Genomic DNA, 24,808 nt, shown 5'->3' with positions numbered 1-24,808 from the left:
GTAACTGCACGTTAGGTACTTTCAGGGGATACTGGATCGGGGCTTACGGTTCTCTTGGCTAACAAGACTTACTGAAAGAAAAGAGAGGTAAGATCTGATAAAACAAATCATAAAAGTCACTATTTTGCAGGAATGGGTTTGTCTCACTGGCTTTCAAAAGTAAGAAATGAACACACACAAATGATGACAATAATAACAACAATTTGAATGTAGGACAAACCTACCATATGCAGGTGCTGACTGAGTTGAGGGTTTTATATTCATTACCTCAGCTTAGCTTCCTATCAGTCCTAATCACTGAAGTACGATTATTAGGCCCATTTAACAGAAAAGAAAATAGAAAGATAGAATGTTTAATTCAGTGACCAAGTGGTAGAGCTAGAATCTGACCGCTGGGTGGTCATACCTGGAACCACTATAACTGCACAGCCAATAAGTCACCATGTGGGTCTGTTACTGTCATAGTAGCTGTGAACAAAAGAAACTAAACATACCTATGTTTCCAGGAATAAAGGTATTCTAGAATCATTATTCATCAGCTATAGTTTTCAACTATATTTTGACATTTTTACAAGAACAATTATCACTAATATGTCATTAAGCATTTTCAGAAACATATTCTTTTATCCTAAGCCATCCTAATGACCTTTCAAGCAGTTTCTTCATATACACAAGTTTTCCCTTCTGTCTGCCCGGGAGAAAGTTTCACATTAGGACACATCCTGTTGATTTCTACAGAAGTTCTCTGTCACGCCGATTTAGGAATCTGACTGCCTTGTCCACAGTTAGTCCTCACCAGCCACAAAGCAGTTGGAGTCCATTATTTAACGAGCTCCCATTGCTGACCCCTTTAATACTGTTCCTTTTCATAAAAACAATGATTCTCCTTACCTCTGGGGGCCATTTTCTTCCCACGGTGCATGAGATTTGCTTCTTTGGGTATCAGGGCTGTTTTCATTCTTTGCTTTCTTAAAGCTTTAGTTAAAAAAAAAAAGTTTGGAAAATTAACTAGAAAATAAAAGGAAGTTAATTCACCTACTTATTTCCTTAGTCAAATTATTTAACAAATGTTTAATGCGTGTGCTTTTGTTTATACCTGGGACTCATTCCAGAAAGAATATAAAGCGGCTGCCCTTGAAAAAAAAAAAAAGTTTCCCACAGTACTTTGGGGTCTCTTTTCCCTTTCGTTCTTTCTAGTTTTACTGCTATAAGTCAACCAGAAGCCAGGTCATCAACTGTTAAGAAACTTTCTAAAAAGTCCACCTGCAGAATACGAAGAAAGGGCAACCATCAAGCCAAGAAAAGAAAGCTGAGGCGAGGACAGCTGGAGTACCCGGGCTCGTGAGGCTGGCTCCTCTTTTCAGCAGTGGGCAGAGACCGCTGGCTCTGGACCTGGGTCTGCATCTGTGCAGGCTGGTCAGCTCTGGGCAGGGTCGGGCTACCCAAAATGACCTTCCCTGCCCCCAGCTTCCGCCATATCTTGGCTTCATCCTACCAAACCAGAATGACTTTCAAATGCTATTTCCTGACTGGGTATCATCTTTCTGCCCTAAGAATGTAAATACAACTGAGTTGTTATTCAACTCCAATAAATTGTTTTAGAAACACACGGGAGACACGAGGAAGGGATTCATCAGAAGCCTTCCATCACCAGAGGAGGAGGGGAAGTGTGTCACCTCCTATTTCCCCAGGAGTCTCTGCTTCAAAAAAGTGCTACTTAACTCCTAATCCATTTTTAACCCCAGCTTTTTGAGGAATCCTCTATGTAACTATCTGGAAATATGGTCATAGCAGAGTTCTTTCTAACAGCCAAGAAAGAAAAGAGAGAAAATGACAGGGTTATTTCAAAAAAAGAAAATAAACTTAATACTCTAGCATACCATATCATACAGGAATTAATAAAATATAAGCCTAAAAAATAGCAATTTGACAAAGGCACATAACACAGCATTAGCAGATAATAGGTAGGTTTTATATATGAGTGATACATTATTCTTTTAAAGGTTAAAAAACAGTGGGAAGATCGAATTTCCAATGTAAAAGCTTACTTTTGAGATGAGAAAATGTAAATATGATAGATATTTATTACAACAGCAGAGAGTTTGTGTGTGTTTAATAAATCAGAAAGAAAAAGAGAAAAGGGAGACTGAGAAATGCAATAGGGAGATGAAAGGGGAATTGCGAGAGGAGGCAAAAGTCAAAGAATAATGAAATCCTGGGGGGCAAATTAATTGCATTCACCTACTAAGCTCTTTCTCATCCAGAGCTTGAGTGGGAAAATTTGGCAGCCCTTCAGGTATCCATCCTATCAGTAAGAACGCAGTCTCGAAGGAGACTGAATTCCTTCTGTACATTCTAAAAAGGCTCAGGATCTGAATTTCATGGAAGATTACTGTTCTTATGTCGGACTTACCATAAGCACATCCTGTACATATAGATTAAGCTGACTCTCCTGCCATAGCTGTGAGGCTGACTAAAGGAAGCACGGTAAGCGAAAGTGTGTGCAAAGGCAAAGAATTTGTCATTTCAAAAAGAGAATCTGGACGGGAAGCATCCTGCAACTAAACAAAAGGGGATGTAGGCAAAAACTTGGGGGAAAACACTGACCTCTGAAAAGCCTCCCACCTTGGAATTATTTTGCTAAGAAACCACAAACTATATTCTTCCAAGTAGCAACAATCCAAATGAACGAAAACACCATTATTTACTAACGAAAGATGGAGGCGATGATCTAAGAAGTCTTTTGAGGTCACACATTTCTGACAGCTCGGACTTTGCCACGATGTGTGCAGAACAGTCACTATAGAGAAACTAAGCCCATGAAAGCTGCTCATTGTATGTCTAACATGCTGCTCTGGGAACATAATTGGAGATAGGGAAAAATGACGCTGCAACAGTGTCTTAACGGAGAACAAGGCTGATCTTTCAGGGAAACAACTCATGTAACATATGAAGAGAAAGTCTTTCCCCTGGGGAATGCTACTGGGAAAACGGATGCAGGGGACCATGACGCCTCACTATACATATGCAATCATTGCCTTCTGAAACCTTACGCCTCTAAATGCTATAAACCCTCTTTCTAGGGCCACACTTCAGTGCACTGCTGTAATGAACACAGTACATTAAACATGAATATTACCTCCTTTACTTCTCAAGTCCCTTTGAGTTAGTCCATCATAGCACACCATTTTACAAGTCACATGGAATTTCCACTTTGCTGCCGACCTGCAGACTACCTGGGACTTCCTCATGCTGACATTAGGAGCACCTCCTTCAAATGAGAGAGGCATGTCCCCATGTTTCAGATTTCACTGGCATTTTAAAGTATTCTTTGGCCCACAGACTATTTAGGTCAAAAATATTAGTTGATTATCAAAGTGAAAAGATTATTAACCCTGCCAACAGGAAAAATCACTTCTGTGACAGCATATAGTGGTGTGTCCTTTCACTTAACTGACTGACCTTTTTATCGGTGAAGGTGCGATAATTTTAGTTGTTCCTTCATTTTCTCCATTTTCCATGTTCTCTGTTACCCGATTTATGCTGTTTGAGCCTAGCAGCAGAGTGGGGAAGAGACCAGCGGAGAAGAAAGGGAAGGAAAGAGTGGTCAGAAAAACACAAAGAAGAAAAAAAAATGTTAGTGCAATTTCAGGGACATCATGGCACACTGTATTGATAAATTATAATTCTAAATATATAATGAACTGCCCAATAAATATGAGGCACTATTTTCTGAAATGTACTAAGCTCCCAACATAACAATGTCCAAGGGGGTCTAGGCTATGGTACCATTTTAAAATGGGAACTTTTGGGACTTAAAGAGTTAACTAAGTCCCCATATCACAGATGTTCTTTACTTTAGACTGTTAAAATAAGAATCTAAGATATTTAGCACTATTACATTGGAATGTAAGCCATTCCAATCAGTCTTTGATAACTATGTTGTGAAAAAGTTACTGTGTCTTGGCATGCCATGATAGTCTTTATTCTAAATTAAATCTCCTCCAAATATTTCAAACCTGAAAATGTCCTAATTCATAATGCAAACGGCAGAAAGAGAGTAATATAGATGTGATTTGTATCACTCATATACAAAAAAAGTTTTCAAGTGTGTTTTTTTAATGCAAACATCCCTAAAAGTGTAAAAATGACTTTTAAAAAGCTGTTATTCCACAGATTTGCATACATGCTAGATGGACCAGCAGAGGGAGCCCCCAGCAGACACAATGTTGCAAATCATGCTCCAAATAAAGTGAAGCGGCTAGGTTCATCCAGGAAGTCTGGATCCCATTCTTGGGGCAGAGGCTGATAAGCCTGCAGGGGGAGATGCGTGGGCACTGATGACAACTCTACTCTTCCCAAGTGGCATGCTCCCTCACTCTGGGAGGTACACAGGAAATCAGGAGGGGATGCCCAAAGTCCTTGCTCAATTAACCATGTGGCACGCAGGTGCGTCTCCCTCAGCACAGTTCAAGCCCCTTCAATCCAAAGTGTAATTACCATGAATGGTTCTCGAGTCAAGAGATGAGTTTCTAGTACTAATAAGAGCTAATATTTATTGAGCACTTACTATGTGTTGGGTGCTGTCCCAAGTAATTCCTGTCTATTTACTCAGATAACCCTCAAAATAATCCTATAATATAGATACTAATATTATATCCACTTTTAAAGGTAAGAAAAACAGGACTTTCCCAAGGTCCCCCAGCTCATGAGTGGGGGGCCAGCTTTGAAACCGAGTAGTCTGGCTCCTAAGACTTAGCTCTAAACCACCATGATACACGGCCTTCCATGACCATCTGTGTCCCATCCTCAAAAGTAGGTCTAAATTAAGGGTCCACTCGGAGAAACAGACTCTTCAGAAGATAAGTGGATAGAATATCCAATGAGGAGAACATTTAATAGTGAACTAAAAGAAGAATTTTCTTTCAAAGGCAGCCAACACTGAAAGACAACAAGACAAACATATGAGCACCCCAAATTTGGCAATTCCCTCCAGGACATTTGGAGGCAGGCTTGGCTACTCATCAGGAATGATAAACATTAATGAATGCACCTTGGATACAGAAAGCAAGCAGCAGTTTCAAATGAGAGTTCCAAAAACTATTACTATGTAGAATTTGACATGGATTCAATATCTGAACTTTGGTCCTATTTTGGAACCCTGAAATGAAAATGTGAACTTGAAGGTATGTGTTGTCAAAGGTAAGCTCATACGGGGCAACACGCAGAATCCAGGCATTAGAAAAGAGTAACATTGGGGTCTATGGGAAATTTCACCAGGTAAGACAAATGGGACACGACCAATGACCTTGAACTACCCCATGTGCTATCAGACGTCAGAGTGGCCAGTCACTGTCTACTTCGCCATAACCCTTAATAAAAATCACAAAGACAGATTCCCCAAATTGCAGGCACAGATTTGAGACGGAGCTGCTTCTCAAAAGTGGAACTCCATGTGGAACGGGCCTGGGACAGTGGCAGGAGTGATTAATTTATTTGTGCCCCAGACAGCAGATGTGCCCCAACATCAGGATTTTTAATTGGTCTGAATAAACATGTTTTAAATGTGGTATTGTTCTCATCAGGTATTACTTATTTATAATATCAGAGATCTCTGTTTCGCAGGCTGGGGGAAGGAAGGAGCACAGATATCCAGTGGCAGTGACAGCAGCGGAAGAAGCACGGAGTGAGAGTGAGCATCACTGTTCACCGAAGCCCTGTGCAAACAGCTTGAGAAGAAGCCTGAGTTTGCTCCGAGTCTCATCTCTTTAGACTGACCAGTCCTGTCTTAGTCTCACAACCTCGGGGAGACTGAGGCCACTTAATCACTGTCACCTAGTTTCATTCCAAAGCTTCCAAAAAGTTAATAACCAGGTAGACCAAAAACTGAGGAATATTTTAAAATAGAAAAATTTCAAACTGTATATGCCATATGTATTTGCTTAAAGAAACCAACATCTGGTTATTCACCATATTCAAATCATAATTTTTGAAACCAAACACTGAATCTATGGTTTTCCCAAAGAATTTCAGGGAAAATAAAAATCACATACATGCTCTCTCTCAGACACTCACAAACACTATAACCAGGCTTCTTCAAAGTAACTGTTAGATACACAAGACTATTTTACTAACATATTAGTCATGTAACACTCATATACACATTATAAGTAGATAAGGTATTGTCAGTAATATATCTAATTCATGGTTCCTTTATATTCTGAACGGTGGACTACTAACCAAAAGACCTCTTTATGTGTATTTTCCTCCTCTATAAGTATGTGAATTGGACAAGCCTGAGTGTAAAAGCCTTACTAGGAAAACACACTATAAGTAGAAAAACTACTTACAAACCTTAACTTCCTGGGAGCACTTTGAAGTATCCATTCATATAACATTCATATCCTAACTATAAATTACTCTTTTTTATTTCATGAATGTAGGGTTCTTTAAAAGCTCTAATTAGGCAATCTGTATTAGCTTTCCTTATGTTACAAAATTCGCCCTTAAAAGTAGTAACTACACTTTTAAAACACTGTATTTTAAACATTGTCCTAATGGGGTCAAATTAGTGAGATTTTTTTCATCCTACTACCATGTAAGAAGAAAGCTAAGCAATTAAATAAACCTAGGTTGCATACTGCTTACTGAAATCTGCAAAGGTGAGAGAGATGGTTATGCGTTACCTAGGTTTAGCGACTTTGCATTCTGCTGACATGCACTAACTGCTTTCCTTTTCCATACTTTTCCTCCCCTCACCGTACCACCTTCCAGAACCATCCCTCCTACATTAGCCCAGATTCTTGGACTATAGAAGAGGTGACCTGACAAAACCCATCACACCAAAGGGCTCGTGTCTTCATGTATTAATTGGCCACAGAAGAGGTCCATTTCAAAGAGAAAAAGGAGAAGCCAAACATTAACTAAAATAATTAGCTGATAACAATGGAATTTCAGGCATGGCTCCAGGAGATATTCTGAAGCCGGAGAAATCGTTTTTCCCCATTTTTTTTTCATTGTAAATTATAACAGACCACCAGAAAAGAATGTAACATACATATATGAACAGTTTAAAGAATTATTATAAAGTGAACAGCTATTTAACCACTATTCACGGCAAGAAATAAAACACTGAGGGCAATTTTCCTATGCTCCACAAATCACTCCATCTAGGACAACTCTCTTTTAGATAAGGCCAAACAGCTGTTTTCTCTCTAAAATACCGAGAAACATGAATTATTATGTATATATTTCATAAAACAGTTGTAGTATATATAACAAAATTATTAAAAATTTAAAAATTAATAAAACTGAATAAGGCCCCAAAATCTTTAAAAAAAAATGAAGGACATATCACTGGGCCCCACCCCCATGACTGTCAGCACAGTGTCATACACATGGTAGGTACTCAGTGCAGGTCTATTATTATCTCCTATTTTTTCCACTCTAAGGGAAAATTCAGGATAATGATGTTATGTTTAAAAAGTGTCAAAACTAAGGCAAAAATATCTGGATATGGTAGTATGGGAAATGTGGAACCAGAGGACACGCAGCCATATCCTACAAGACTGGGCTACTTCTTAGAGCTTTAAAAGCAGTCTTCTGCCATAGTGTGCTACTCTTTTAAATGAGAGCCGCAGATAATAACAAAGGTCAGTTACTGACTTACGGTTACTAAGGCTCCTCTGTACTTTATTTTAGGTAAAATAATATATTAATCTAGCAAGACCATTTAGAATTAGGAGCATATAATTCACTTTACCTATTGTTCACATTAAAAAGACAAAGGGCTTTATTTCAAGACGCTAGTCATATTTGCAAGAATAAGTTTATTGGGGACTGCCAAAGTTTATTAAGAGCCAAATCCAGCTCATGACCCGTGATCATTTTTGTCTTTGGACGTTTAGACACTAATACGGGCTCACACAATATCCTATCAGTTAGGCAGCACTGTAGTGCCAGCATCCAATGCTCCATTGCCTCATTTGTTCATTTTTTAACACCCTCTATGCAAATGACTCCATCCTGTGTGCACCAGACCATTACGAGGCTATGGTGTGGTTTGGCTCTGTTCACGTTTGAGTGCCCTCATCTTAAGTGACCCTCGCCCTCCGTTCAGGAAGAGTGGCTGTCAGAAACAGAATCAATTTTCCCAGGACCTATTTAGCTACTTGATCTTCAAAGTCATCCCTGTGATGTCAAGATTTCAAAATGTGGTGATGAATCCACATGGATGTTCAATTACAAGAACACTTTGCATTTAAATAGTATTATGAGTCTCACAAAATTCATAGCTCAGTTTGACACTTGTCATCCTTAAGTTAAATCTTTGATGCCACTTAAATGTGGCCATTGCTTTGAATTTACAGCATAGGCATAGAGGATGAATGTGTGACATTAAATTAAAAAAAAATGTATTTGGCAAGTGAGAATGCCTCATTCTGTTCTATGGGGAAAAGGACAAATAGCCAGTAAGTAAGTCCAGATTGTAATACATACATGATTTCACTTAAAAACTCTCAAATATGATACATTTGTAAACTTTTAGGCTAAATTTTATCCACTTACTCACATTTTCTTTTCTGATCTAAATTTAAAAAACTATACTTGACACTTAGAAAAATAATCAGGACAGAGTTTAACTATTCCCTATACAACAGATTATTAGGTTTCAGTAAAGACAACCTGATGTTCTCTTATCTGACCCAGAATGACTGATCAGAAGAAATGTGATATTCATGAATTAAGAATGAGCTAATAACTGGAAATAAATTTTAGCTCTTGTTCGCACACTGATAGTATGAAGCCATTTTGCATTGGTTTTACTAACTTTAGACTGAGTACTGTGGGGAAAATGGCAAATGAAAGAGCAAATTAGCAAAATAAAACATATATTCTAACACCACCAATTACAGTCAGACAGTAAAATGGCCAAGGAAACCTCATGTATCTTTTATCCTATCATCATGGAAGGCTTTATATTTGGCAAAACAGACACGCATTAAATCAAGTAAAATGAAATTAAATTTCGAAACACATGATTTGAAAAATAAAGGTATTTCAGTGTCTAGTGGCTAATTCTTTAAAGTTCAAATGCCTGATATTGGCCCATTTATCCCAAAGAGGCAGCCAGCCCTCTGTTTTCTTAAGTGTTTCTGTATTCAAAAGTTCCAAGGGTGGTATTTAAAAACAGTTACCTCTTTACCACAAACATACAGAAGACACTGATTTTGCAACATGTCAACTGCATGATCAAACAAGGTATTTTGCTAAAAAGCTGGAGGGAAGATCAAGAGTGGGTGTGGATGAGAAAGATGCTAGGAAAATACATCTATGCATGAAAGATCCCTTCCTTGGTTGGTCTGCTTCCAATTTCTTCTGCCCTGACCCAGCACTCTCCTGGATCCCCCTGCTTTCCTCATCACCAAAATGGTCAATCCGGGAGCATGAGAGGTGAAGACACTTGAAGAGGACACTTGGTCCTCTGCCCAGCCTACAGAGGCACATGCACTGAGAGGTGGTCATGAATATCCTTCCTTGAGGGTCAGAATGGTGGGTTTACTAACAAAAAAAGGTTCTTCTGAGCATCTGTTAACACCCTTAGAGTGGAACAAGAGGCTCTACTCTCTGAAGAGCTTGTGATCTACTCCTGTGTATGCTGGAGGGGCTGCCAGACGCAGTGACAGCAGAGGGACCCTGATCTCTCCTTTCCGCCCTCCAAGGGCCAATGTGAATGGTTCAAAGGTAGGTGCTGGCATTGGGCCTAGGAGGGCGAAAGGAGAGATGGGTGCCCCTACCTGTGAACAGATGGCTGGAATCAAGAGGTGTGGCAACTCTCTTAGACACTAAGTTTTTCTTCCTGTGATATCAGGTCACAGTCTGAGGGAAGACAGTTAAGTAAATGCCCACATCCTGTCTTGGTCCTGCTCTTGCACTCCCCGCAACAATCCTTCCCCAAACAGGGCCACGCCATTCAGAGCAACATTCAGCAAACCATCTCCAATCTCCTTCTCTCAAGCCCCACATTTATGGTTAGCTGGTCTAGGGCAGGTGGACAGTTCCGTACCTGACCTAAGGTTGGTCCTGTTTCAGAGGAGTGTGCTAGACCACTGATTAACAGACTTGATGTAACGGTAGTAGTATAAAGTACATACAAATGCAATACAAATAATCGTACGTTAAAGATTGCTTTAAAAAGGCAAAAGTGGGAAAATTTTTACCTTCCTCTGCTTCCATATTTGAGCTCATATCTAGGAGGCCTTTACTCAGTGTTCTTTAAACTTTTTACACAAGTGCTCACTAAAAGAATTTGAAAGATAATGTACCTCAGTGCATGCTTCTAAGATAATACCTAACATTTTGCATCAAAATTTCAAATAGTACCAAAGGATATCATTTGCAGCATATAGTAAATATTGACATTTTTAACTGTTTCATGACTCTCTTAATATATCCAATGTAATAAAATACCATAAAAATTTGATACCTACAGCCCCTGACTTTAAAAATACATGAAATGAGTTTAGCAGTTAGAAATTTCATAGCATTCTTTTTTCTCCTTGTAGTTGCAATTCAGTTACAACTCCTCTGCAAAAATCTCTCCCAAAGTAATACGATTTATGCTTGAGAGTTTTTATTCTCCACTCTATCTTACTTCTGTGACAAAAAAAAAAAAAAAACAAAAACCAAAAACCCAGAAGTAAAGTAAAAGTTTTATTTCCCAAAACCACAAAGCTCTACTAGGTAAAAATTTTTTCTGAACCAAGTTATCATTACAATTATTAACAGCATATTGTTAGGATACCATATTAATGTTGGTAAATAATTACTAAATGTAAGAAGTAAATTTTTATTGAAAAGTAATTCTTAATGAGATGAACAGATGTTTTCCCAATTATTACATGATTTCCCAATTATCATACCCATTCAGAAATATTATTTTGTGCTAAAATGAAACAATCTAGCAACAATTCTATTCTTATTTTCATTTGGATAGATTTTCACTGCTAAGAAACCCTGTTCACATTAGTGGAAGTTTATATAAAGTATTCTGCTATAAAGACATCACCAGTGCCCGAAAGAACTTCAAAGAGTTACACATAGACATATAACTCTAAAAGTAGGATAGTGATATGTTATCTAAAAGTATTTCACATTTTCTATCAGGGGGCAAATCAATCAGGTCCTCTATCAATTTTGTGGAAAGTCAAAATAAGAAAATGACAGACAAGGATGTGTCACTTGATAATTGAGGTCATTTGACTTTCCCAAGACCAGCTGAGAAGGTTTAACATTTAAGGACAGAGCAGAATACCAGAATCCCAGATGGGGAACAAGTCTACCTTTCTTTTGGAAAGTGGGGAAACATCCTTTGGGAAGGGGCAGGCTGGAGAAAATCTCCAGCAAGTCCAAGTCTATCACAGGCAGACTCCTCCCAGGTAAGGGAATCTGGAAACTGATTCTATCAAAGCTGCCTGGACCCACATAGGAACCCTTAGGGAAGCCCCCCTGCATCCCCTCCCCACCAGGGGTTGCAGTCTCAGTTTGAGGCCATCTGCCCTAATCCACCAGTTCTTCAAAATCCACTTCCTGCACAACAGCATCATGGATTACACCTTTAGCCATAAGCAAACTATCCATCTGGATGCTCACAACTCCTTCAGTGCTCTACTCCATGGCGACACCTGACACACGCTGCCCGCATTTCAGTATGTCTTTTATCTCTCCAGCCTGACAAAGTTGTTAAGCATACAAGTCACACAAACCTGGATGTGCTTCTCAGCTCTGCCAATTTACCCACTGTGTGGTCTTGGACACATTATTAAACCTCTTTGGATCTTAGTTTGTCCTCTGTAAAATGGAGATATCACCAACTACTTTTACAGCAGATATGAAGATTACACTAGATAATTCATAGAAAGCGCTTCCTACAGTGCTTGGCATTTAGTAAGTGCTAAACAACTGCTGTTTTCTTTTTATATGATGAAGTTCCTCTAGATCAAGGGTCAAGTTTTACTCATTCTCCACACTCCATTGAATAGGGTCTGCAATGGGTGTTTTTTCCAACACCATCAAGCAATTCTTCAATTCTCAGCAGACACTGACTGGGTATCCTGCAGTTTAACTCTATTCTGACACTACATACCTGGAGAGAGTGTCAGATGCCACAGGTGAAAGGCTCAGCCCCACAAGACTGCCCCCACTTTAGATACCTGTTGCAAGTGCAGGCTGTCACCTATGCTTCTGATCAACCAGCTATAGAGCAGAGGGTCCCACGACCCGCTCCTCAGGTTCAATTCATTTGCTAAAGCAGCTCACAGGACCCAGAGAAACAGTTATTTACTAGATTGCTGGTTTATTATATGTAAAAGGATGTAACTCAGGAACAGCCAGATAGAAGAGATGCAGAGCATGGAAACGGGCACAGACCTTCCTTGATCCGAGCACACCACTCTTTTCACATCTAGATCCATGTGTTCACCAACCCCTCGGGACCCTGTCTTTTTTGGGTTCTTACGGAGGTTTTATTTCATTATGCAGGCATGATTGATGAAATTACTGGCCGTTGGTGATTGATTCAACCTCCAGTCCCTCTCCCCTTCCCAGAAATCAGGGGATGGGACTTAAATTTCCAACCCTCCTGTCAAGGTCTGTTCTCCTGGCAACCAGCACTACCCCTCCCACTCCTCCCCTCTCTTGTTAGGGGCTTTCCAGAAGTCACTTCATTAACATAAACTCAGGTGTGATGAAAAGGGGCTTGTTATGAGTAACAAAAGATGCTCCTTCCACCTTTGTGGCTCTTACCACTTAGGAAATTCCAAGAGTTTTAGGAGCTCTGTCCCAGAAATGGGGATAAGGGCCAAATGTTTATTTACTATAAATTACAGTATCACAGGTCTTATGCCAAAGAGGTGCTCAGTAAATTCTTGTTGAATGAGAAAGGAAAGGAGAAAAAAAAAGTGTCATTTACAGTAACTCACTAAAACTATGATATTTAATTTGAAAATACAATACGCCTTTAACTTTGCTTGCTTTTTTAATTTTGGTAGCTATGCATGGAATGCTGAACACTCCCAGGAAGAGTGGAAACATTAACTTTCTATAAAAAAATCTAAGCAGCTTGCCATATATTAAGATGTTTTTTACAGAACGAAAATAAACATCAGCTTCTAGGCGGAATAAGAAAGGGAGTGAACAAAGGAAGACAGCCTTGAACAAATACATACCGGACTCTGCGATCTATCTATCAACAGGTGTGAGAGCTATTATGTCACTGTCTTTTCCAGACATTCCTCACAGTGCCTAGTTATTCTCACCAGATGCCCTCCAGGTTCCAGAACTTGCTACACTTGCAGATCTTTTCACCTCTACTGGACCCCAGTTTCCTTGCCTACAACACAAAGTGATTGACCTCAACTTCATCTAATCCAAGGACGGTGAGTCTCCTTTGAAACAAAGCACGCTTTGACCTGATCTACAATGCAACCTCCTACACCTCAACCCCGCGTTGAAATGTACAGATACGAGTGTGTCTTATCTCCCTCGCCTCAATGACTTGGGTTGTATCTGTTACAACACAGGAGAAATCCCTAACATTTGAATTTATATGATCAGTCTCATAATGTTCTATTACTTTTTCCATAAATTACGATGCACACTTCCTAGCGTACTATCAGTGTCCTCACCTGAGCTTTTCAAGAATCTACTGGAAACTTGAATGGACATTTGAAGCCATTTTGTGAACTTAATGTATTCATGACAATTACCTAGAGGGCTTTTTCAAAGTACAACATGGTGAAACTGCAAATGCTGGTAAAGAATACAAAATATTCTCTCTCTCCCTCCTGATTTCCGATTTTTGTTTGTATTTTTACAAAAATAATGGGAGCTTATAATATGCTGCTGGCCCCAACTCCTGTCTTTTTTTTTTTTTTTTTCTTGTTTGTACTATATCTTGGAGATCATTCCATATCAACACAAATTTCTCACATTCTTTTTTGTTCCTCCTCTGCACATTGCAGACTTTAAGTGACCTGGGTTCATCTTCCAGCTCTGGGGCCCTGGCATAAGTCCCTGCCTCTGTCTTCTTACCTGTACACTGAGATTCACAGCATCTTCTAAAGGAAATAAGTGAGACACTATCTGCAGGGTATCCAGGACAGTGCCAGGCATGCAGTGATGCTCAATGACTAGTAATTATTAACATTCCTCCACCTTGTGGAACCCCTCTGGGAACCTGGCCTTTCACGGCAGATGTTGTGGGACTGCAGAATCAGACCAACACAAATTCAAATCTTGCCCCAAGATTTACTGTAAGAGAGACAAGGTATTTCCTAGGGGTGCACATATGTTATTTTACTAGGCTAGTTCCCAACTAATGGACATCTAGGTAGTTTCCAGTCTCTGTGATGACAAACACAGCAACAGGCCTACTCCTACTGTAGAAGTGAGGCTGCTGATCTAACCACATCCTGAGGTTAAGACGTGAGATCCCAGATCCACAGCCCCAGCTTCAGTTTACTTCCCATTCAACAACTCTGCTTCCCTCTCCCAGCCCTTTCAAGCTTTGCCCTTTGTCTTCTGTTTCCATTGTCTGCTTGACATGAAAAATGCACTTGGATAGGCCCAGCACCTAATTACTTCAAGTAGGGAAAACCACCTTACAAAGAAGATGAAATGATCAACTATGTGAACTTTAAAGCCAGCATACAATCTCATCATTATTATGAATTCACTGTAAGGAGTTTGTTCTTCCTAATTCATACCATAGAATATCCCAGTGGGGCTGCAGAGCCTAAAGAGCGATGAGCAGAGGGTGGAGAGTAAAAATCAGAGGAGAAAAATGGTTATTCTGAGAAACAGAACACAGTAAGATGACCCCCAACTCTGGGCTCCTAATACTGCCTGCCAACAGCTGCTCTTGGGCACCCAGAGATCTTCAGGCAGGCGAGGAAGATGAAATGTATACACACAGAGCCCTTTGACTTACCCACTTTCCTTATACCCTGTTTATACCTAATCTTCTAGGATAAGTCAGGAGTAACCCATTTCTTTCTGAAGCCCATTCACTGCACTTGAATGACTCTCTCCACCCATCACTCTCAAAGGCCACACCTCCTTCATATAATTACATTACCCTTTGTATGTGAAGTTGATGCTACATGGTAAATATAATTCAAAGACTGACTGGTGAACTCACAGACTGGTCCACACTATGTATAGAAAGATCTCCTTTGGGTTTAGGAGAAAGTAACTCAAGTATATCAAGCCCATCCGTGCGTAAGACATGATGCTCTGCCCAGTTTAGACACCATCCCCATGACAACAGCCCTTGAGGTAGGAGGTAATACTCTCATTGGACAGATGAAGAAACTGAGGCTCAGGCTGGTGAAGTGACTGCATAACACTGCACAGTCAGTACACAGATGACTGAGGCTGAACTCAGATTTAACAGATGTAGCTCATCGGTATGCCAGTCTCTGCTCACACGGCTTGCCTGTCATCTGTCTCAAAAACATTTTTTTAAATATATTTTTGATTGCCACAAGCCAAGCTGGACTTCTGCTGACCTCACATCTGACACAATGTGCCAAGGAGAGCAAGTGCTCAATAAGTGATTATTACTTTCTTGACATTACTATCTCTCAGCAGCCCAGAGCTTTATACTACATCAAACAAAAATGTACTTCACTATATCAAAGCATTTCTCTGACTCTCCTGCCTTGGGCTGCACCCAGCTCAGTCCACCTAAATGTCGGTCAGCTACACACATGTGAATCATTTGCAAGGGGGTCCAGAGCTGTGTGGCACCATCATCCCCTAGAGGTGGCCAACAGACCTGCCAACTACAGAGTGCTCCTGCTGGGAGTCACAGAGTGTAGAACCTGATTCAGTGACCCCACCCCCACCCCAGGGGATGCTGCAGAAACCCAGTGACCCCAGGCAGGTGGATCAGCCATTCACTCCAGCTCTGTCAATCAGAGGTCCCAAAGAGGCAGCCCTCAAGCCACACTGGGCCCCTGGAATGTTCCATTAAGCACACAGAGGCTTTCTTCAAAATGAAATTAATTGCCAATAGTTAAAATTCTGGAGTTTCTAAAAATATCCAAATGTAGTGCATCCTTTTAAACATTGAAGATTTGGCAACACTGGGTCTTCTCTTCTGCACAGAAAACACGGGCTTGGCCTGAGCAGTAGCTGTCTGCGTCCAGACCAGGCCGAACCATCCTCACTCAGAAGTCACTTTCACGACCCCTTGGGCATTGTTTCTGCAGCATCTTCCACAGATTGAGAGTGGGAATGCCAAAACGTCACCCCGACTTGCTTTCCAGATGTCTGAAGACCACAATGCAACTATTTCTCTCTCTCTTCATCAGTATGATATCCTTAAGAATTAAAAGCGCTGCATCAGACAATCACAGCATTGTTTGTCCACTGTAAATGGCTTCACCAGTTACTTTTCTTACAGCTAATTATGGATTATACCCAAACATTCTGAATTTACTGCCCTTCTTACAGCAGAAACTCTTCTGACAGGAGGAACCCACCGATGTGAGTTGCCAAGGACTTGTCAGAGAAAGGGCTGCACAAATATGCACTTTTCCTTCCTGCCATCTCCCCTCCTGCTTTATCCCCAAGCTCCTCTGCTGTTTAGATTTGCAGGAATGCTCTGGCCGCCTGCCCTGGCGCTGAACTCCTCTGGGCGGGACAGCGGGCAGGCTGGGTGCAGGGCTCCTGCCTCTGGAATGCACTTCCTCATAGAAGTGCCAAGGCCTCATCTTGGGGGATTCTAAACACAATGGCTTTTGAACTATTAGGGCATTTATTATTCCTGATTGAGAAATGAAAAAAACAGGTTTTCTAAATTTGCACGGAACTGGGATGCAGATTAAGGGGAGTAGTCATTGAGTTTGACTGAATTACTTTAACTCCAGAAGAAATAAAAGAACGTCTTCTAAAGTAACAAGTCAAGCAGTACAAATTAAAGATATAAACTAACAAAAAGCAAAAGTCTCCTTTCTATCACAGCTTGTTTTTTTATTATCTATAAATGTCAAATGAGGTGAGAATTCAGGCCAATAACTCCTGGAACTGTAGTTCCAAAATTTTATTTTGGAGAGAATACTAGAATTCAACTTATGAAAATTAACAGCTTGCCTTATTAAAATTAAAAAAATAGTCTACCTTCCTTTTAAACCACAATCCCATTTTTGCCAAACACAGTACAATCTAATAAAATAAACTTTTTCTATGCTTTAAAATAAGCCTTCTACCATTTTAACTGTCAAAATTTTCAAATAAAAATTTAAGTAACTGTGGCAGAAATATTTAGTAAGGTAATACTTTGTTTTTTCTTTGATCAGTAAAATAACAATAATATAATAATAAACCTACTCTTTTGAGCTATTGTTCCCTCCTGCCCAGCCACCCACGAATGACTCTCAGGAATAGGGAGCTTTTGAGGGAGGGGCTGCTGTGGAGCTGGGAGGGTGGCAAGAAGTGACAGGACTGGAGAGCTGCCTGTCCTGGTGGAGAAGGGATGGTGGGGAAGGAGATGGAGGCTTGAGAGTGACCTAGTGACCTGCAGGCCACCCTCACAGCATCCTCCCCTCCAACCGCCTCTGCAGCAGAACCTTAAAGGGGACTGGCAGCCCGGTCTCTCTAGGCAGGCTTGACCCTGAGCACTGGAGGCTCCTAGGCTCACCAATGACCACCCTGCTCTCAGACACACAGTGGCCTAGCTTCATACAGAACCATCCACTTCAAGGACCTGGTGGGTGGGATAAGGAGCACAGAGTGACTGATGTAACTGAGGACAAGAGCGCCCTCTTCAAATGTTCAGCTCCAAGCTGGAACCCCACCATGACCTGAGGAGTAGGCGACAGCTGAGACTGGGTCTCCACCGGCAGGTTCAATTGAAGCTCAAAGCAGAGTACTTGCGATTAGAAGAACAAGAATATGTAGCATCTAAAAAAATTTAGAACAATATTATCCTTGCCCCCACAACATTCTTCATATGTGCATGACAGCAGCTGTAAATAACACGGCGTCACTGACGTATGCGAAATGGTCCTTCCCCACCGAGGTCAATCACACTGTCAAGGGCAGGGTCATCCCTGGGTCCTCAGAATACATCACAGTTTTGTGGCACACAGTCTTGAAAGGCAGGCTAACAGTAATGCAAAATCAAAGTGAAATGTACACATAGCCAGAGTCTTAGTTTTAAAATACAGCATTCTATGATCCTCTTCTTAGAATAAAAATGATGAAAATACACCACTGTTTAAAATACATATAATAAATGAACATGAATAGAGATACCACTACAAGGATATTCACCTTAGGTATATTTATAGTCTTCAAATTTTGAAACAGCATAAATATCCAAAAACTAAAGACTGGCTGAAAAAACTGTTATGCCCATGCATCTATGTAGCAGAAAATTATATAGACATTAAAAAGGTGCTGTATAAGAACACTTAAAACTTACCAGCACATATCCAGGACATATTATTAAATAAGAAAAGTATGTTGTAAAACATTGTCATATTACTTTTGCACCAAAGATACACAGAAGACTAGAAGGCTATATAATACAGTGTTAGCACTAGGAGAACAGAATTGAATATAAAAGATTTTTTTCTTTTGGAAGGGTAGATTCTAAGGTTCCTAAATATTCTAAAGTGGGCATGCTTTTTTCTAATAATGAAAGTATAACATGTGCTGCATTTTTAAAAGTTCCTCAACCTGCTGCTGAGAGGCTGTCCTCCTGCAGCCTGGGCTGGGAATTAGCCACACGCTCAGCCCCTACCCTAGAGGGACTGCATCGTAACACAACGCTGGGGGCGGGAGGGGGAGATGGATAAGAGGGCTCCAGGCTGCTCTGTGAAAACTGCATTTGCCTACATCTGCATAAGCCAGGAGAGAAACAAAAACAAAACCCCTTGTCCCTAAATTAATCAGCTTCCGGAATTTGGGCTTCCAAGGAGACAGAGAGACAGACAGTGTTACAGAGGCAGATATTGTTATAATAGCATATGAGAAGAGGAAAGGAGGTTTGTGTAAAAACAACCTGAGCAGGTTTGTATAAAAAGCATATATGATTCCAGCATTGCAAGCAGAATAAAATGTTGATCTGAAGTAATGAATGCTTCTGATATTTTCAGTTGGTCTCAGAATAATTATATAATCTTGGCCAGAACACCTTTATAATCTCAGTTTCTCCCTCAGCTAAATGAGGATAATATTACCTACGTAACAAAGTAATCTATTGCCAAATTAAATCATGTCATATTTTTGCCACTGTAGAATCATCAGAAATAATTTAATTTCCTCCCAGTCCAGTGAGAGGAGGGAACCCACAATCAGATTTAATTTCATTTTAGAAACTACAAGTCAGGTGACATCCTCACAGCCCACAGTGGTAGAGCAAACTCACTTTCCTCACAGGCATGGCATGAGGAGTAAATGAAACAAGGGCTGTCAAATGTTTTGCCAAGTGTCATGCAGTGTTCAGGTGTTAGTTACTGTTATTAAAAATTCCATTCACTTCATACAATATGGCAAAAAGGCCCAGGAGATCTGGGCTCTCGTCCCATCCCCCCCCCCCCCCGTCTAGCTATTGGGACCTATGTCCTCCCCATCTGTAAAATGGGAACATACTCTTTGCCCTGCCCTATCTCACAAGGTTACTGTGAGACTCAAATGAAATAATATATGTGAAAAGCCTGTGGGGAATGATAGGTAAGAGTGATCTATAAGCAAGCCACAAACCAAAGTCGGTAATATCACTTTGCGAACTCTGAGCATTGAATATGGATTATCACTGATTGATTAGGTGGTTTTATTAAAGAAGCAGCCCGCATTAAAAACAAAAAAATCTGAATAACCCAAATCTCCATCAACAGCAGAATGGATAAAGAAGTTACTCTACAACAGAAAACTCACCATAAGAAAAATGAACACATTTTGTATATACTACATATAACATGGATAGAAGTAAGACACAAAAAAAACACATGCCTTGATTCACTCACATAACATTTTAAAAAGAGGCAAAATAAACTACTTTGTTCAGAGAAGGCTACCTGAGTGCCAAAATTATAGTGGAAAGTAAGGAAATAATCACGAAGTCAGACTGGTTGGGGAGGGAGAAGACGGTGAAGATGTGATCAAGCAAATAGGAGGGAATCGTGGGGCTGCAGGCTATGTAAAATTGTGTGTGTGCGTGCAAGCATGGGTATATATTTGTATATGTGTATATACAAACGCACACTTACATGTATGTGCACAGGTATATGTGTATGTATATTTTATGTACTTTATCATAGTTCCCAATGAATGATAATAAAAAACCAACTAAATTCTGTGCAGATGGCTATGTTAACAGTGTTTGTTTGTTTTAAAGACTTCTGCTAAAACTTTGTTTCAATTCCAATCTTAGATACACCAAACTAAGAAATCACCCAGTTGAGATTTTATTTAATCCCTTCAAAAAAGTCATTAGGTATAGTCATTAAGCAGGTTATTGTGATTCAAGTTGATTACCTGCCTATTTAATAATAATTTCTGATTGCTTGGACATTTTCTGGGTCAAATTAAAAATACTAGCATTAACAATTAAAAACCTACAGGGCTGGGTAGGGGGTATACCTTGGCAGTGTACTTAGCATGCATGAGGTCCTGGGTTCAATCCCCAGTACCTCCATTAACAACAACAACAACAACAACAACAACAACAACAAAAACCTACAGGGCTACAGTCAGCAGTTAAGCATATCTCACACCAACAGCCTAAGAGGAAACACAAGGTTACAACGATGAGTTGGGGGGCCTGTGACTTACCAGCTGGCTGTGTTTGCGCTATTCTCTTAGGGTAAGTCTTGCTTCGACTTCTTGCCACATTCTGATCTGGCCGGGGAAGTTGAATGGAAAGATCTCGACTCATTTGCAATGCTGTCCTGCCACTTGAAAATACAACATTTTGAGTAACACAGGTAAAACCACACAGCCATAAAATTAAGCCACAGCTCATGAAGAATACCTGCAAAGTATGGAGAGAAGAACAGACAGACTCACACAGACTCTAAGTTATATAGGGGCTTTCAATTGATTTTCATTGCAATGTTAACCAAGAAGTAATAAACTCTTAACAGGAAGGATTTAGGTGAGATAGAAGGGCCAACTAAAGAATGTCACTCGTGACAACGAATGTATGCATTTCATGTATAACTGAAAAATTGTGCTCTACACTGGAATTTGACACAACATTGTAAAATGACTATAACTCAATAAAAAAAATGTTTAAAAAAATTAAAAAAAAGAATGTCGCTTGCCATCTGGTTCTGCAAGAATGAAGTCACCAGCCACTGTAGTTTGTTGACCTTTAACACACCCTGACAGGACTTCAGGGCAGAGGTCAGGAATGAGGCCCCCTGTGCTCTGGGACAAAGTGCCAGAAGAGGCCTTCAGATAGGTGTTTACAGGAGAAAATTTTATAAGCCCAACTTCTTGCATCTTCTCATACCTAGAACGCACTAAAATCATTAATGGAGACATCTTCTCCTTGTGACTAGCAACAAACTTCAAGATGTGTGCCTGATTGCACACTAAATTCCTCAGAGCTATCTGAGAGGCTGGTCCCAGCCCACAGTCCTCAGCAGCCCCAAGAAAAACTTAACTCACAGCTCTCATGTTGTGTGTGTGTTTTCAGTCGACAGAAGGAAGATCTTTCAGAGGGAGAAACAGGAAAGAAGTTATTAAAGGAGGATTTACGTTTGGATTTGAGTAGAATGATAGGCTAGAAATAGAGGATGCTGATGGTCTTCCAGCTCTACAACTAAATAATAAAGAAACTGAGCTGGGCTAAATTACAAAAGGCAATGATTCTACATGCATCCATGTGTCCTGGTGCTGTGCTTACAAGGCAAGTAGTAGAGCCTGTCCCACTGGACCACCTGGTGTGATTTTACTTTGAACCCTGTGACACAGTCAACCACTGATTATGCCAACCTCACCTGCACCAGGTCAAGTGACCCGGGAGATTTAAAGCAGGACTAAAACCCTGTGCACAGACCACTTCTCTAAAGAGTCTGTGAAGATGGAACAGGGCAATCTTTCCCTGGGGACAAACTAACTTTCTCAAGGAACTGTGTAATTTAATTCACTGAATTTCAATCAACATTCACCCTACTAAAAATTTATTCCACAGCTGCTGAATTTGAGCCAATGAACGACTATGGCTTTCAAACACGAAAATAAATTTATGTACAGGGAAAATGCAATTTTAAACTTAATTTTTTAAGTTTCACCACAAGAAGAGCCACATAATGGGAAGAAAAAAGTCTTTTAATGGCCCTAAATCCTATTCATCCTACGTTTACAGGATAAATATTGGTGGATCTCTCCCCAAGAAAGATTAAATGAGACTTATATAAAGCCAAATTCACCTCCTACATGCTTCTGTGTTTCCCCTCCTTGTTACCCCATCCACTTTTATTAGAAATAAAAAGAGGCTTGAAACATTTATAAACAGCAGGTTCTCATCAAGCTAATTGGGAACACTACTTGATATGAGCTACCATGGGAATTAAAATGACAGGTACCGTCCATGAGTGTGCGTATTTCACATTCAAGGGTTCATGGAAATCAGGGGGAGGGGAGGGGAGCAAACTATGACAGATTTTCTTTCCCTTGAAATTGATTTCTTTCAAAAGTAGTGCATAAAGTGACACACATAGTAACATTTCCCCCTTGAAAAGTTAAAAAATTCCATATAGAGAGCAAAATTCCATTATTATAAATGGTTTGGAGTATGAAGATAAGATCTACTTACAACAGATTTACTCTAACACTTGGAGAGGATGTACTTCATTGTTTGGAGGAAAAAATATTTGCCCTAAAAATGTAACCCAATATGTGGACCACTGAGGCATTTTATAATGAGATTTTTACTTTCTTATTCAATTTTTCCTCATAGTCTCTCAGGAATAAAGGAGAAATGAGAAAATCGTACCACAAGATTAATAAAACGAAAGTCCAGAAACATTAAACTCATCTGGCACCAGCTGAACGGGACCCAGGACGGGAGCAAGCTGTCTGCCCTCACGGTGGTTGGTACGGCATAGCCTGGCAGCCTGGGAGAAGGGACAGAGCATCGGGTCTGGCGTGACACCACAAGCCCAGTTTGAAGCACAGCTCTGCTGTGACTGAGAGGCTTTCCACAGGTTCTTTTTTAAATCTCCTAGAGCCTCATTTTCCTCATTTATTATTTCTATGTGTTCAGACTATTTCTGAGCAGGAATATTCTTGGACAGTATTCTTAGTGCTTCTTTGTAGCAGAAAGCACTTGAGAACTGCGGAGGTTTTCAGTGTCAGTGTAAGAACTCCAACACATGGTGGGTCTCCACAGTGACAGGATGGAACTTTGTCCCCAAGATCGCCCACTCCCTCACCCCTCACGCTATGGCACACACACTCACTCCCATTCTGTGCTGAGGGGCACTGTCAGCAGCCCTTCAGCTTCCAAGTGAGGGCACAATCGGCCATCAGCAGGGAAGAGGGAAAAGAAGACCAAAGACACCTGGTTCAAATCCTAGCTCTGCCACTGACTGGTTCAAGGTCTTCAGTTCAGTGACCTTACTTTTGAGGGGCTCAAATTCTTCATCTGTACAAATGAGGATATGATACCTCCTTTGGTAGGTCATTGAATGGATTTAATAAAGTAACACATGTGAAAGCACCCGACACAGAGGAGATTCTCAGGAGAACTTGGTCTCCCTTCCACGCTTCAAGATATGTGGAAAGCTTATGTGACTGAAGTCCTAGAAAAAGGTCATCAGGTTCCCAGGGAGGGTTCTCAGGCTTGATTCTCATTTCTGGAGTATAAATTCTACACATCTCACTCATTCATCAAAACTAGGAGTTCCCTACAAACTTAGCAGGTAAAGGCAAGGTTAATTTTTAAGGGGCTCAGAGGAAGAGATAACAGTGTGTAATGAAATATTCAACCAAAGATTTAATCAATTTCTATTTCAGGTTATTGGTATCTGATAATAAGACAACAAAAGAATCAGATTGTCAGATTTCAGCTTGGTCTTTTCCCAAAAATGTAATTTTGAAAATTTGAAAGGATTACCTGCCACATATCACTAAAAATGTCTATTTTTTTCCTTCTTAAGTAATGACTAGATTTTCTAAAAGATGTTGGACTTTCCTCAGCATTCTGCAAGCCCCAACATCTTAGGGCAGGAGAGATAGTAGAGCCTAGATCTCTGTCTTTCTCTATCACATACACCTACACACACACACACCCCCTACAATAAACACATATACTGGTTATGCTGTTCGTTATCCCCCGTGCTCCAAAAGCCTACAGGGTAAAGGAAGGAGTTGTCTCCAGAGCTCTGCTTCATTGCAGGGTATCTCCAGAATGTATCAAAAGAAAGGAACAGGCATATGATGTTTACTAAAGGCTGGTTGTTTTTTATTCTTTTGACAATTAACAGTCTATGTACTGGCAACCACCCAGCAGCCAGAGACCCATCCCTGCCTAAGCCTAGCTCTGGGCAGCAGGATGAAACATCTTTCTTCCAGGGATGGTATATTGTTAGTGCTTTTGACATACAGACACAGAGACTTGGATTTCATTAAGACTTACTAGGCAATTAACACCAGCCACAAAATTAGAACTGATTCAGCAGAGCTTCTAATTCTGCAAAGGTTAGCTTTAATTACTTTTATGGAAGAAATGATATTTAATATGCAAAATTCAATAACTTTCTAATAATAATTCCCAGTAGCCACAGCA

At 40.2% G+C, this 24,808-nt stretch overlaps 1 protein-coding gene across 2 annotated transcripts in view; it reads right to left on the bottom strand.

Annotated features, from left to right (window-relative positions):
• EPB41L4A (erythrocyte membrane protein band 4.1 like 4A) overlaps positions 1-24,808 on the bottom strand; it is a 220,599-nt gene that overhangs the window by 41,630 nt on the left and 154,161 nt on the right. For both annotated transcript variants that reach the window (XM_032476504.1, XM_032476505.1), the window contains exons 13-15: positions 20,845-20,966; positions 3,463-3,553; positions 892-975 (exon numbers count right to left, since the gene is read on the bottom strand). In XM_032476504.1, the coding sequence (XP_032332395.1) occupies positions 892-975; positions 3,463-3,553; positions 20,845-20,966 (297 nt within the window). The remainder of the gene's footprint in view (positions 1-891; positions 976-3,462; positions 3,554-20,844; positions 20,967-24,808) is intronic.

The sequence above is a fragment of the Camelus ferus genome, chromosome 3, assembly GCF_009834535.1.
Source record: "Camelus ferus isolate YT-003-E chromosome 3, BCGSAC_Cfer_1.0, whole genome shotgun sequence".
NCBI classification, from domain to species: Eukaryota; Metazoa; Chordata; class Mammalia; order Artiodactyla; family Camelidae; genus Camelus; species Camelus ferus.
Note: the sequence above shows the minus strand (reverse complement) of the source record. Positions and strands in the feature narration are given on the sequence as shown.